Source organism: Armigeres subalbatus, chromosome 3, assembly GCF_024139115.2.
Source record: "Armigeres subalbatus isolate Guangzhou_Male chromosome 3, GZ_Asu_2, whole genome shotgun sequence".
NCBI lineage: Eukaryota > Metazoa > Arthropoda > Insecta > Diptera > Culicidae > Armigeres > Armigeres subalbatus.
The window spans coordinates 237646291-237662840 of NC_085141.1; the positions used below are offsets into that span (position 1 = coordinate 237646291).

A 16550-nucleotide genomic window follows, 5' to 3' on the forward strand; every position below is an offset into this window, starting at 1 on the left:
TTCCAAAGAATTTCCTGTGGAAATTCCAAAGAATTTCCGTGGAAATTCGAAAGAATTTCCTGTGAAATTCCAAAGAATTTCCTGTGGAAATTCCAAAGAATTTCCGTGGAAATTCCAAAGAATTTCCTGTGAAATTCCAAAGAATTTCCGTGGAAATTCCAAAGAATTTCCTGTGGAAATTCCAAAGAATTTCCTGTGAAATTCCAAAGAATTTCCTGTGAAATTCCAAAGAATTTCCCGTGGAAATTCCAAAGAATTTCCCGTGGAAATTCCAAAAAATTTCCCGTGGAAATTCCAAAGAATTTCCTGTGAAATTCCAAAGAATTTCCTGTGGAAATTCCAAAGAATTTCCTGTGAAATTCCAAAGAATTTCCTGTGAAATTCCAAAGAATTTCCGTGGAAATTCCAAAGAATTTCACGAAGAAATTCCAAAGAAATTCCCGTGGAAAATCCAAAGAATTTCACGAAGAAATTCCAAAGAACTTCCCGTGGAAATTCCAAAGAATTTCCCGTGGGAATTCCAAAGAATTTCCCGTGGGAATTCCAAAGAATTTCCCGTGGAAAATCCAAAGAATTTCGCGAAGAAATTCCAAAGAATTTCCCGTGGAAATTCCAAAGAATTTCCCGTGGAAATTCCAAAGAATTTCCCGTGGGAATTCCAAAGAATTTCCCGTGGAAAATCCAAAGAATTTCGCGAAGAAATTCCAAAGAATTTCCCGTGGGAATTCCAAAGAATTTCCTGTGGAAATTCCAAAGAATTTCGCGAAAAAATTCCAAAGAATTTCCCGTGGAAATTCCAAAGAATTTCCCGTGGAAATTCCAAAGAATTTCCCGTGGAAATTCCAAAGAATTTCCCGTGGAAATTCCAAAGAATTTCCCGTGGGAATTCTAAAGAATTTCCCGTGGAAAATCCAAAGAATTTCATGAAGAATTCCAAAGAATTTCCGTGGAAATTCCAAAGAATTTCCGTGGAAATTCCAAAGAATTTCCGTGGAAATTCCAAAGAATTTCCGTGGAAATTCCAAAGAATTTCTCGTGGAAATTCCAGAGAATTTCCGTGAAATTCCAAAGAATTTCCGTGGAAATTCCAAAGAATTTCTCGTGGAAATTCCAGAGAATTTCCGTGGAAATTCCAAAGAATTTCCTGTGAAATTCTAAAGAATTTCCTGTGGAAATTCTAAATAACTTCCTGGGAAATTCTAAAGAATTTTCCGTGGAAATTCTAAAGAATTTTCCGTGGAAATTCCAAAGAATTTCCCGTGATAATTCTGAAGAATTTCCCGTGGAAATTCTAAAGAATTTCCCGTGGAAATTCCAAAGAATTTTCCGTGGAAATTCTAAAGAATTTTCCGTGGAAATTCTAAAGAATTTTCCGTGGAAATTCTAAAGAATTTCCCGTGGAAATTCTAAAGAATTTCCCGTGGAAATTCCAAAGAATTTCCCGTGGAAATTCTAAAGAATTTCCCGTGGAAATTCTAAAGAATTTCTCGTGGAAATTCTAAAAAATTTCACGTGGAAATTTTAAAGAATTTCCTGTGGAAATTCTAAAGAATTTCCCGTGCAAATTCTAAAGAATTTCCTCAGGAAATTCTAAAGAATTTCCCGTGCAAATTCCAAAGAATTTCCCGTAGAAATTTCAAAGAATTTCCCGTGGAAATTCCAAAGAATTTCCTGTGAAATTCCAAAGAATTTCCGTGAAATTCCAAAGAATTTCCGTGGAAATTCCAAAGAATTTCCGTGGAAATTCCAAAGAATTTCCGTGGAAATTCCAAAGAATTTCCGTGGAAATTCCAAAGAATTTCCGTGAAATTCCAAAGAATTTCCTTTGAAATTCCAAAGAATTTCCCTTGGAAATTCCAAAGAATTTCCCTTGGAAATTCCAAAGAATTTCCCCTTGGAAATTCCAAAGAATTTCCCCTTGGAAATTCCAAAGAATTTCCCCTTGGAAATTCCAAAGAATTTCCCCTTGGAAATTCCAAAGAATTTCCCCTTGGAAATTCCAAAGAATTTCCCCTTGGAAATTCCAAAGAATTTCCCTTGGAAATTCCAAAGAATTTCCCCTTGGAAAATCCAAAGAATTTCCGTGGAAATTTAAAGAATTTCCTGTGGAAATTCAAAGAATTTCCGTGGAAATTTAAAGAATTTCCGTGGAAATTCCAAAGAATTTCCGTGGAAATTCCAAAGAATTTCCTGTGAAATTCCAAAGAATTTCCGTGGAAATTCCAAAGAATTTCCGTGGAAATTCCAAAGAATTTCCGTGGAAATTCCAAAGAATTTCCGTGGAAATTCCAAAGAATTTCCGTGAAATTCAAAGAATTTCCGTGGAAATTCCAAAGAATTTCCTGTGGAAATTCCAAAGAATTTCCGTGGAAATTCCAAAGAATTTCCTGTGAAATTCCAAAGAATTTCCGTGGAAATTCCAAAGAATTTCCGTGGAAATTCCAAAGAATTTCCGTGGAAATTCCAAAGAATTTCCGTGAAATTCCAAAGAATTTCCGTGGAAATTCCAAAGAATTTCCGTGGAAATTCCAAAGAATTTCCTGTGAAATTCCAAAGAATTTCCTGTGAAATTCCAAAGAATTTCCGTGGAAATTCCAAAGAATTTCCTGTGGAAATTCCAAAGAATTTCCGTGGAAATTCCAAAGAATTTCCGTGGAAATTCCAAAGAATTTCCTGTGAAATTCCAAAGAATTTCCGTGGAAATTCCAAAGAATTTCCGTGGAAATTCAAAGAATTTCCGTGGAAATTCCAAAGAATTTCCGTGGAATTCCAAAGAATTTCCGTGGAAATTCCAAAGAATTTCCTGTGAAATTCAAAGAATTTCCGTGGAAATTCCAAAGAATTTCCGTGGAAATTCCAAAGAATTTCCGTGAAATTCCAAAGAATTTCCGTGGAAATTCCAAAGAATTTCCTGTGGAAATTCCAAAGAATTTCCGTGGAAATTCCAAAGAATTTCCGTGGAAATTCCAAAGAATTTCCGTGGAAATTCCAAAGAATTTCCTGTGAAATTCCAAAGAATTTCCGTGGAAATTCCAAAGAATTTCCTGTGAAATTCCAAAGAATTTCCGTGAAATTCCAAAGAATTTCCTGTGGAAATTCCAAAGAATTTCCGTGGAAATTCCAAAGAATTTCCGTGGAAATTCCAAAGAATTTCCTGTGAAATTCCAAAGAATTTCCGTGGAAATTCCAAAGAATTTCCGTGGAAATTCCAAAGAATTTCCTGTGGAAATTCCAAAGAATTTCCTGTGAAATTCCAAAGAATTTCCGTGGAAATTCCAAAGAATTTCCGTGGAAATTCCAAAGAATTTCCGTGGAATTCCAAAGAATTTCCGTGGAAATTCCAAAGAATTTCCGTGGAAATTCAAAGAATTTCCGTGGAAATTCCAAAGAATTTCCGTGGAAATTCCAAAGAATTTCCGTGAAATTCCAAAGAATTTCCGTGGAAATTCCAAAGAATTTCCTGTGGAAATTCCAAAGAATTTCCGTGGAAATTCCAAAGAATTTCCTGTGGAAATTCCAAAGAATTTCCGTGAAATTCCAAGAATTTCCGTGGAAATTCCAAGGAATTTTGGAATTTCCGTGGAAATTCCAAGGAATTTCCTGTGGAAATTCCAAGGAATTTCCTGAAATTCCAAGAATTTCCCGTGGAAATTCCAAAGAATTTCCCGTGGAAATTCCAAATAATTTCCCGTGGAAATTCCAAAGAATTTCCCGTGGAAATGCCAAGGAATTTCCCGTGGAAATGCCAAGGAATTTCCCGTGAAAATTCCAAAGAATTTTCCGTGGAAATTCCAAAGAATTTCCCGTGGAAATTCCAAAGAATTTCCCGTGGAAATTCCAAAGATTTTTTTCAAATTCCATTGAATGGAAATTCCAAAGAATTTCCCGTGGAAATTCCAAAGATTTTTTTCAAATTCCATTGAATGGAAATTTCAATGAATTTCCCGTGGAAATTCCAATGAATTTCCCGTGGAAATTCCAATGAATTTCCCGTGGAAATTCCAAAGAATTTCCCGTGGAAATTCCAAAGAATTTCCTGTGGAAATTCCAAAGAATTTCCCGTGGAAATTCCAAAGAATTTCCCGTGGAAATTCCAAAGAATTTCCCGTGGAAAATCCAAAGAATTTCGCGTGGAAATTCCAAAGAATTATCCGTGGAAATTCCAAAGAACTTCCCGCGGAAATTCCAAAGAACTTCCCGTGGAAATTCCAAAGAATTTCCCGTGGAAATTTCAAAGAATTTCCCGTGGAAATTTCAAAGAATTTCCCGTGGAAATTCCAAAGAATTTCCCGTGGAAATTCCAAAGAATTTCCCGTGGAAATTCCAAAGAATTTCCCGTGGAAATTCCAAAGACTTTCCCGTGAAAATTCCGAAGAGTTTCCGGTGGAATTTGGATACGCACTGAGCACTTATGCAAGCACCACTCGCGCTCAAAATATTTCAGCAATTTTCCATACGAACTTACAAGTATGAATGGCCAAAAATGGGTGGGGTGGTTCCATTAGCAGTGATATTTATGTACAGTACAAGTCAGACGAAAATGGTTGCAGTAACTTAATTGTGACCAAATCTAGTCGCATATCCATTGCAGTAACCTATGTGATCAGAACAAAGTTCGTATAAATATTGTATTAAAAAATACATTTTTTCCATAAAAAGTTATAATCAAAAATGCACAATTAAAAGTTACTAAATACAACAAATACAGGTCTGCGATATAATACCAAAATATTTCAATACATTTTACCACTCACCTTGACATGGAAACTGAAAGATGGAATCTTCTCATGGTCCAGCTGCATGATGGTCTTGATGGCACCGGTGCTGGAATCGATGTGGAAGTACCGCCGAGGCAGCATCTCCAGTATGTCGTAGTGGAGCAGCGAGTTCAGCCCAGAATCGGCGTCCTTTGCTTTAATCACCAGCGGTAGCGACGCATTAACCAGACCAACCGTTTGACTTGCATTCGCTGGACCATCGCTCAGTGTCAGAACCAATGATCCAATCGGGGCGGCTTCCGAAACTTCTCCTTTGTAGACTTGCTGCTCGAAGTACGGGGTGTTGTCGTTTTTGTCCAGTACGTTTATAATTACGGAGCACTCGGCGGAAGCAGAGGCCATGTTCGTCGCTCGGAGGGTTAGATTGTAGAACTTGTGCGTCTCGTAGTCAAGGATGTCTTTGGTGGTGATGACTCCGGTGGAAGGGTTGACAAAGAACATGTCATTTACGTTGCCATCGATGATTTCGAATTGCAGCGATGAGGTGCTTCGTGCTTCGATGTGAATAACAAACGTTCCTATTGGCAGGTTTTCGTAGATTTCGGCGGCAGGGTCAACGGAGATAAACCGCGGTGGAGCATTATCCGCCATATTGATCATCACATGTACGGGGATTTGTGAGGAAAGTGATGGTTTTCCGCTGTCGGAAGCCTTGACTTGTAACATGTACTCCGAAAGGGCACTTATGTCAAGATCTTTCGCAACACTAATTACTCCCATGTTTGGATCGATACTGAAAACGTTCCCAATATTTCCGCTCACAATGGAATAAGTAATTTTGGCATTGTCCCCAATATCTCGGTCGATGGCATAAACCTGAACCACCTTGGTACCGACTGTGGCAGTTTCGTAGACTCGGCCCTGCACAATTTTGCTCGTAAATTCCGGAGCATGGTCGTTGTGGTCGTGCACGGTAATAATAACCTTCGCGTAATTCCGTTTCGCTGGGGTCCCCTGGTCTTTTACAATAACAATCAACACGTGTTCCGACAGCGCCTCGCGGTCCAATTTGTGCGCCATAATAATACTCCCACTAACCGAGTCGACACGGAATAGCTTTAGCGAAACAGGATCACGTGCCGCATGTAAGCTGTAAAACAACTTCTTATCCTCGTCGGCATCGGTGGCGTGCAGCTGCAGCACTTCGGTGCCCTCTTCGATGCTTTCCGATATGTCTACACGGTACAGTGATTCCGTAAACTCCGGTCGGTGATCATTTATATCAATTACTGAAACGTACAGTTGCGTGTAAACAACGTGCACCCCGTCGGAGATGCTTATCGTCAGATTGTACTCCTTCTGAGTTTCCCAGTCCAAATATTTGGCCAGCAGGACGTTGCCATTGTCTCGTCCGATGTAAAACTCATTCCGGTCGTCCCCACCTGCACGACACAACCAGAGCACAGTCACAGTCGCACCCACGCAGCAGAACAAAAGGTCCATGTTTGTAATGGGTTCAGTAATAAGACCCGGTTCCGGAGTTGGACGTTACGGTTGAAATGGGATTTTCGTTTGTTTGCACGATTTTTGCGTAGATATGGAAGAAAGGGAGGCAGAGAAAGCAAATTAGAATAAATATTGAATGTTTACTACGGAATAAACTCCTGCAGAAATCTCGCTTCATTGGTGATGGGAATTGAGATTGGTTATCAGAAAGTCCTTTTCATTGAGCACCAAACTTCTCCTCCCATAATTGAATAATAATGGAATCCAAAACACTTACCGACAATGTCGAACCACAGCTGCTCGCCATCGTTGTCGATGGCTTGAATCAGCGCCACCAGGAAGCCCGGAGTGTCGCTTTCCGTCACCTCCACATGCTGGTCGATGGTTTTGAGTACCGGCGGATTTTCCGACTTGCCGGGCACTTCTACGACGGCGATGCTGACGCGCGCCTGCTGGGACTTCTTCGGCACGCCGTTGTCTTCCGCCCGGACCATCAAATCGTACTCGGTGTCCACCTCGAAGCTTTTGGCCGCATAAATGATGCCGGTGTCCGGATCAATGCGGAACTTTTTCGCTTTGCCGCGGCCGGATTTGATGGAATACGTGACCCGGCCGTTCTCGCCAATGTCCTGATCGGTGGCCAGAACCTGGGGGAAAAAGAAAAACGAATAGGGGTGGTTAAAAAATGGATTTCAAATATCCATGCAGATTTAGTTCGATACATGTTTCTACATTCAATTCAACAGTAACAAGCATAACAATATAATTGATTTTATTTTCTTGTTTAAACTTTAAACAAAACATCAAATAGATATCGATTAACTCGGTGTAACTTTTGAACGCCTTGAGCGATTTCCACAAAATTTGGAAAAAAAAATGTTCTCCGTCAAAGTAAGACGATATTAGACTGGGTTGGATGGATTTCTAACTAAGTCTCCAGTTAGCCTTGCGAGCAATTGCATCAATGGCATAAAATTGGAAATGGCGAGTTTGATACTCGGTTCGGTCTAGAATGTTTTCGAGTAGGAAACCTTTTTCGACTCCCTGGTCATAGAGGAAAATGAGGGGGAACTAAACGAACAGATTTGTATAACTTTTTAACGCATGAATTGATTTTTACCAAATCTAGAACACGTTTTATCTATTAAGGAAACCATCATTGGAGAGGTCATTTGGAATTCGGGAGGTTATTGGGGCTGGGTATTCTTAAGCTTTTCCTTCCCATGACTTTTTCCATTGATTTCATTACACTTACAAAAAACTCCGCATTATATTCATAAGTTTACTCATGGATTTTAGCAATGGGGGTAGCGAAATGGATTCCATATTTTCGACACATATATTCCATGCTAATTTATGGGATTTCGACTGGATCTGTTGCTTATAAATAGGTTTTTCGACTTTCAGTCACATGAAAATGTTGATAATTTTAAATCATTGCCAACGTTTCGATCCGGAAGTTTGGATCTTCATCAGGGCTCGAAATTATTCAACCTGTTTATTGGAGTGTTGGTCACATGATGGACTGTCAAATGGGTAAATTGCACTAGTCTCATTTGCTCCAGCACCATTAACAATATGATGGGTGGGTGGTGAAGAATAAGAGGTTCACTACACAGTAAAGTCACTTCTTTGCACAATTTCCATGACCAGCTGTTGCCAGTTGCTGAACTATGTTCACTAACTAACAAAACTTTTATTTCGTTTTCCACTAATTTCGGCTATGGCAAATAACTTTTGTTCTAGAGTTTTTTTAAAGGTGGTCCCTTCCTACACAGTCCATCGTGTGACCAACACTCCAATAGACAGGTTGATTAATTTCCTGATGAAGATCCAAACTTCCGGATCGAAACGTTGGAACTGATTTAAAATTATCAACGTTTTTGTGTGACTGAAAGCCGAAAAACCTAATCATATATTGCATGCGCCCGCATGCATTATATTAGTGTTCACACATACTATCCATGTGTGAATTTGTATGCCATTAAGTATGTGCCGACGTATGATTTGCATATTTCAAAATACATGGATTTTTGCCTGAGTGTAGGAAGGGACCACCTTTTAAAAAACTCCAGAACAAAAGTTATTTCTGAAACTCGATTATGCATATGCACAACATGTGATAGATTTAGTTCGGAAAAGGGATTGGAGGGTAACCACCCCTTCGGTGGGGTTTGATCTCACGAAACCAGTACGCTTGAGAGGTGCTTTCAGGTGGTCGGGTCGGGCTTGGCCAAAAAAGCATGTTTCGCAATTTCATGGCCTATGCCATTTAGGGGGTCGGACTGGGAACATTCTCTCCTGATAATGATAAAAATAATGGACGTTGGGCATCATATAAATGCCCCATTATCTTATTCATACGAGGTTCTTTGAGATTGTTCAATCCTCCAATTCTCCAATAATAAAAATACTCGATAATAACATTTCTCCAAAAATAAAGTTTCCCCGAATATGATTTTTCCCCGAAAACATTTCCATGAAAATGACATTTCCCCGAAAATGATATTTGTTTCGAAAATGATTTTTCCCCGAATATGACATTTCCTTTAAAATTTTTCTGAATATGCCATTTCCATGAATATGGCTTTTTCCCGAAAACATTTCGTCGAAAATTACATTTTCCTTCAAAATGGCATTTCCCCAAAAGTGACATTTTTCAGTTTTTTTTTCGAGAACATTAAAAAAATGTCTTGTGGAAACTATAAAAATTTTACCGGATTATTAAAAAGGTTTTTTAGGGGAAATTCAAAGAGCGAGGCACTGCCGTCATACGCATAGTTGTCCCATGGTTGCTGAGATTTCCTATATACATGGGACAGTTATGCGTATAACGGCAGTGTAGGGGTGAATCAAAGAATTCACAGGAAAAATTACAGAAACACTTCCCAGATAATTCAGAAGAAATTTACTACCGACATTCACCAGGGATCCCATTGTTTAGTCACTTTTGTTCAGTAGTTTTTGTCATTTCATGGAAGTTTGCGAATATACTGACTTTAAAGACGTGGCCAGCCCTGAAGAGGGCTGCTAAGGACGTAGTGAGAAGTTCTCTGTTACACTCTTCTACCGTTTTGCGAGTAATGTCAACTTTTGTTTGGATGACCAGAGCAAACAGTGATCGAGAGAGTTAGACTTGCCCATCTACAAAACCAGACAAATAGGAATCAATAATTGTTTTTATCTTTAATTCCGTGAATTTTGATAATGAATCAGTTCATCACTAGAAATCACTAATAACGTTCAGGTTCATTGAACAATCTGATGCAGTTATCTGGGATTGGATTGGCACATGTCAAGCCCAACGTTGGAAAACTTGAGCATTGCAGAAGAACTAATCATCCTGTCGCAACCTGTGAAACCTAGCGACTTGCAGTTCCATGTTCCAAGCTTCCAATCGTGATCCTTCGTTTGTCGCCAACTGTATCGAGTCGTATTATATTCTATGTCGTTCGTAATGATTGTTTTTAAAGGTGGCTTATTGTGCCTGCGCAAACCTCCTGTCTCGTCGTGTCTGGGCTGTCCTGTCCTCCTGTGAAGTATCTTTGCTATAAATAGGGAGTGAGTGGTAGTAATGGACCCCGTGCGTATAATGGACCCCTTGAACAGAATCCCAAATCAAAAGCTGGAATCGATTATTTTGTATAAACTTCCGTCGGGTGGAGTTGCTTCATGTAACAGGACAGCAGTTCCATACATTTATTATGGTCTGGAAAGCAGACATTTAGTTATATTAAACATTTTGTAAATGTAAATATGCTAAAGGGTCCATTATAGGCATAAAGAACATGTGGGAATGGAACATGTAGATTAGATAGGGGACCATAATACGTATATGAACAAACCCGACGTTGCGTATTATGGACCCGGGGGTGGTCATAATAGGCATGCGTTCATCATCTTAAAATGCTTTATTTATAAGTAAAATGAATGTTTTGGCTAGTTTTATGTAAGAAACAAGGTGCTGGTACCTGTTGCTTGTCATCTGGTGCTAGGTAGAGGTAGAACTACAATTTGTTAAAAGGCTCGCTCTAGCGGAACGACTGAAGTAAATTTTAGTCGTTATGGGGTCCATTACTAGCACTCACTCCCTAGTTTGGTCTCGAAACACGCAGGCGGTTACGAAATTTGCTTTTATCTTCATTTATCTGGTGAACAGCTACATACATTAAACGGGAAGTGGAAGACCGAGATGCTTTCGCATTTTTGATCGGAAGGTGAGCGTACAATACTGCCGTAATATGGAAAAGTGACGTATGCGCCAAATTACAACATGCATGTTTTCCATTTTTCTGTTAAAGAGCTCGATGAGTAGTACTCGTTAACACCATTTTTGGAAAATGGCGTAAACGTCACTTTTTCAGATTACGGCAGAATAGTCTTCTACAAATATATGGGAACGGATTGCCACTTCATCTCATAGCTCCTATTTCCATCCCATAAAAAACAAAGCAATGGAAAGGAATTTGGTTAGTTTATTATTTCTATGATTTTTTTCAGCAGTGAGCACGCATGTTGACAAAAAGAAGCGACGAATTTGGTCCCGTATTTCTTTGTTTAACGATGAGATGGATATATGTACAGTGAGATGGAGATCGGAACATTTCTCCTATATAAAATTTGATATAATTTCTTATCATAATGTTGTTCATTTCACTACATATTCATATACAACTACCAAAACAAGAACTTAAAAAGAACGCGGTGTGTATGGTACGGTATGTCCAAGCATCCTTCAACCCCTGTAGATTCGTGATATGTATCATGTTGAAGTGACTGCTTGAACACGATACATCTCGAAGAATCATCTCTGCGGCAAAACTTTGTCTTAAGAACAAACTTTTGATTTACAAACAAATTTTTAGACCTGCCATGTTGTATGCTGTGCCAATATGGACTAGTTGCTGCAATACCAGAAAGAAGGCACTCCAGAGGATTCAAAATAAAATTTTGAAAATGATTCTGAAGTTGCCTCCGTGGTATAGTACCAATGAACTTCATAGAATTTCTAATATTGAGACATTGCAACAAATGTCCAACAAAATAATTTCCAATTTTAGACAAAAATCGTTGCAATCTTCTATTGCAACGATTAGCTCCTTGTACCCTTAGTATAAATTAGGTTAAGTTTAGTTTAAATAGAAAACATTGTAATTCCTGCATGGTTCAATTCAACCAGAGGAAATATCCTAACAGCCAGAGGCAATTGACATGTATTAATAATAACTAAAAACGTAACATAGCAAATAAGCAAATATACTATATTAATATAATATATTTGAAATAAGGATGATAGTGTTAAGAAAACACGGAACACCTAGCCTAAGAGATGAATGCATGTATTAGATAATTAGCAAATAAAATCAGTAAAAAAAAATCTCTGCGGCAAACACAACGCAGTGGGCCTGACCGCTTTGAAGTTTATGTCATACCACTGGTAAGGGTATGCGATAACACATTTTTTCCTGACGAAACGAAACGAAATTTGAAATGCTATTGTTGGTTCGGAACGAAACGAAATTCAGATTTACTTCCGATACTTCGAAACGAAACGAAATTGAGGTCCATTTGATTCGAAATTTTTCGAAACGAAACGAAATTTTAAAAAAATTCCGCGAATTTTTTATTGAATAGTTTTTTTTTGCATTATATACATAATGCAAAAAACTAATAATAAGAATACGAATAAAAGAAAATTATTTTTGTTTAATATTGTTAAAGAAAAATATTGTTACCCAAATTCCATAGCTAGAATCTAGCTTAATTGTACAGAAGGACATAAGTAACAGATCAGTTTTGTACATGTTTACCATTTTCAAAAGTATGCCTCTTTACAATAAACAACGTAAAAATGTTCATCGCATATTATTTCCAACAGGCCTCAGTATTCAGTAAAAATAAATGCTATATAATGATTTTTTAACTGCAATCAACAGATTTCATATTTGGATCTGGATTAGATCTGTTCGTCATTTTGAAAAATATTACAGATTCAAAGTGCCACCCTTCCATTTCAATCAACATCTTGAATAAAGTCTCCAGGCAAATTTCCAACCAAATTCATGAAAATTTATTGAATCTGCGAGACTTTCCAAACAACTGTTGGTTGCAGTAGTACACACTTAATTTCTTTTACCGGGATGTCAGCAAAATGGTCAACTTTTACCGAGATTCGCACAGCCGTGCCCCAGCAAACATGTTATTTGCCGAGATTTCTGTCAAAATTGCTGGAAATCAGCAAATAATTTGCCGAAAATCAGCTAACATACATCATTTTTGCCGGAATATCAGTTATTTATTTTTCCGGCGCACAGCTATGTGGATTTTGACCGAGCTGCAGAAATGTGTAAACTCGACTTTATCTAAATTTTTAAGGAGGTCTGATGGAAATATTAAGCGAGTATTTTTTTTGGTTATGGTGAGGGGCATTTTTCATCCATCATTTTTTCTCTGCCTTTGAAGATAAACGAAAATCGTGACTGCTAGACGAAAACCTTTTTCGTTTAATCACTTCACCTCTCACTCACTTTTTGTGAGAACGATTAGAAAAATTCTATGGTGCGCTGATGGGAGTCGGACCTTAACAGATGCTGTGAGATGCTCTTACTCTAGCAACACCATTACGCTATCTGCATGTAGGCATTAGGTTACAAACATCCCGGATTATGCGGGACAGTTCCGTTGCCTGGCCTCCCGGAAAACGTTCTCCATTCCATGATGAAACTGTAAAGCCTGGAAATTCAAACCATTGGAAATAGAATGTAAAAAAACTATAACAGATCTGAATATTTAAGGGAATACTTGAACCTACTGAAGTTGAGGGTCTTGAGGGTCTACTGAAGTTATAGGATGAAGGTAATTTTGAGTATCCAAACAATTTTTGCAATATTTAAAATACACAATTAGTTTTTATTCCTGCAGCTCAGCATAATAAAGAACAGATTCCCGTACAAAATACGGTTATTTGCTGATTTCCAATAAACTATTTGCTGTGTTTTAGCAATAAAAAATAGGCATACGTGTTTGCTGAAAGCTAGGACATGATGTGATAATTCAATCGTGTTCCTCCAATCGTGTACAGAACCTTCCGTACAATATGCTTCAAAAATCGATGTTTATCTTCCTCGATAGAAACTATCTAACCTCGATAGAAATATCCATTATTTATGTAAGAGAAGCGAAAGTTACAAGCACAAAAGATTTCACTTGAAAAAATATAACCGCTAGATGAAAAAAAAAATGAATATAATGCTTAAAATCAACAGTTATAAATCTTTTCAGACCTTGAGAACAATGTATAAGCCTTTAGCTATTAAATGTAAACTAATGTTATGCCATCAAACTAGAACGCAGACATTTACGTTTATTGCTAAATATTAGGGAGAGTGCTAGTAATGGATCCCGTGCGTATAATGGACCCCCTGAACAAAAACCAAAAGTTAACGCTGGAATCAACGATTTCCTACAAATTTCCATTGGATAAAGTTGCTTCACATAGGGATACGGCAGGTATTTCCGTCCATCGTCATAGGGGCTAAACCAATGAAAGCAACGTTTCTCCTGAGCTTACAATTTGGTACGTATGAGTTTTACAAAAAAGCGTCTCTTTTATTGGTTTTCGAGACTATGACGAACAGACGAAAATATCTGCCGTGTCCCCATGGTAGCTGTTTTTGGCGTGCCAATGAAATAAGCCTCAAAATGGTGTTTGTAAGAGTTTTTTTTTCATCAAATTTTCACGGTAGGTAATCATCCAATCTATATACATATCTTTTATATACATAAAAATGAATTTCTGTCTGTCTGAACCGTATAGATTTCGAAACTACTGAACGGATCAACGTTAAAATTTGTATGCAGAGGTTTTTGGGGCCGGGGAAGGTTCCTAAGATGGTTCGAGATCCCTCCCTCCTTTGGAAAGGGGGGCTCCCATACAAATGAAACATTAATTTATTCATAACTCAAGAATTATTTTAGGCGAAACGCAGTTCGTCGGGTCTGCTAGTGTCGAATAAGCATAATGATTATAAAAAATCGATGAAAGACCCGGTAAATTTTCGTATTTGCGTCGTTTGAAATTGCTCCGCATTTTCAACCCATCGGGGCAAATAGAAATGCGTGGTGCGGGGCAAGTTGAAACAATGGTTCAAAACGTCACCCTCGCAATTTAAAATGATTTTTTTTCCAGAATTCACATTGGTCCGTAAATACATTCGGAAAATATAAATTTATAAAAAGGTCCAAGCTTTTGAAAATAAATTTATAAAAATTTTCGCCCATCCCGTCATGAATGCAACCCACCTGCAATTTCCGCTCAAGAATAGAATTAAAAGAGGTCATGTTCAAACTGCATGGTCTTGTTTTGATATTCTTAATTGACTTTTCCTCGTAGTGAGCACTGGCTTTCAAAAAAATAAAACAGAGCATGTCACCATTTTGTTAACTCCACCTTTCACTTCCCTAGTCCCCTATTTCTCCAATCGAGGGGTTTGTGAGAGATATGCTGGTTAATTAATGTGAATTTACGAGGAAGCCACAAACGAATTGATCAAGCGCACAATTCAAGCGAACCAAATAATTAATCATCTTGAAAAGTAATCCGAGTAAATATCAAAATGGCCAATACAAGAAGGATTTGATTTTCAAAATTCTAGATCAAAGCCTACTATGTTATCACTTTTCCTTAACAGGAGACAATTTTGAGCTAACGTCTGAAAGATATTCAATATCATCAGAAGTTTACATCAACATTTACATGGGACTCTCATGAGTGTCCTGGCAGTACAGTCACCATACCAACCTTGTGCATCTTGAGTTTCACTGAGTACTATATTTTGTTTTTGATACGGCAAAATTGGCTAATGTCTGTATATAGCGCAGTGTTTCAACTTGGCCCGATACATGGGGAAGTTGAAACGATGCATATAAAAATATAATTTTAGTATACTAACTGTTTATAAGAAAGTTTGGTAAGGTTACTATGTCTGAAACTTGATTATGCATATGTACTAGGGTGGTTCAAAAAATTGATTTTGCTCCACAGTGCTTATCTGATTCTTTATCATGTTCTGAGTGTCCCCTGAAAATTTGAGCTCATTTGGATTAAAACTGATTTAGCACAAGCCGTTTCAAGTTTGCATGCAAATTAGTATATGGGGAAATTTATTTTTTCATTATACTGTTAATGACGCTTCCCCATTGAGCGCAGGTTAAAAGAAAACCTACCTAGCTAGAAGGAATACTCAACAGCTTTCACCCAACGGAAACCGCATGTTGATTAATTGCCCCGGCATATAGGCAATTAACTTTGAATGTATTGGTAAGGCTGCTAATTTTTTTTGTATAATCTCTGCCCCGAACTAGCAAATGCCGCAAACGAACTCAAAATTTATCAAAGAATGATTTTTTTATAGCACTACAAAGTTCAACTTTGAAAAAACCGTTTCAACTTGCCCCGATGTACCTTATGAAATTTTCAATAGAGTTTGAATGGCTTTATTCACCGGCGCAGCCAAATTTTTTTACGATATGAAAATTTGAAATAATAAAAATTTATTTCGAAATTCCGCGAAATTCCGTTTAATTTCGTTAAAAGCATGTTTTTCCGTCGAAATTTTTGAAAATAATCGATACGAAACGAAATCAGAAAATCAGATTTCGCCATACTAAAATTCCGCGAAATTCCGCGGAATTTCGTTTCGAATGCCCTAAAACGAAATTTTTCGAAATACCGCATATGCTTAACCACTGGTATGCTGTGAGCCTCAATATTTACAAGAAAAATTATTGGGTGTCATCTAACTCAATGATTTTCCAGGATGCTTTCTTTGTACTGGCCTCGTTTGTGTTCGATTAGATCTGGGATCCCAGGATTAGACCCTAGCAGCACAAGTTCGACAAAACTGGTTGCTGCAACTTGATTGTGACTAAATCTGGTCACATATGAGTTGCAGTAACTTATATGAAATATGTGTGCTGCTAGGGGATTATATTAGGTTAGATTAGAAGGTGGTGCAAGAACGCTGCCTACTAGAACAATAGCGTGCAAGCGACAATGGGTGGAACCGGTTTCACGAATTTTACGGAAACGGCCATATCTCTGGTTTTTGTGTTCCGATTTGTAACATCAATATATCAATCAACTCAGGAAGAGCTATAGGGCTGTAAAAAAATATAAAAAGAGTCAACATTTCACCCAAACAAAAAATACAAACGCTCAAAAAATAGCATTTCTAAAATGCTCTCAAATAATCCGGATTATCTTTTTAACATGCCCTCAAATATCCGGATACAGTTTGAACATGGATTTGGAATAGTTTCCCAAAA

The 16550-nt window shown here is 37.8% G+C and overlaps 1 protein-coding gene across 6 annotated transcripts in view; it reads right to left on the reverse strand.

Moving 5' to 3' along the window:
• The window catches only part of LOC134221115 (fat-like cadherin-related tumor suppressor homolog), a 386241-nt gene that overhangs the window by 106385 nt on the left and 263306 nt on the right, over window positions 1-16550 (reverse strand). For all 6 annotated transcript variants that reach the window (XM_062700308.1, XM_062700312.1, XM_062700311.1 and 3 more), the window contains 2 exons: window positions 6502-6871; window positions 4755-6160 (listed from right to left, as the gene is read on the reverse strand). In XM_062700308.1, the coding sequence (XP_062556292.1) occupies window positions 4755-6160; window positions 6502-6871 (1776 nt within the window). The remainder of the gene's footprint in view (window positions 1-4754; window positions 6161-6501; window positions 6872-16550) is intronic.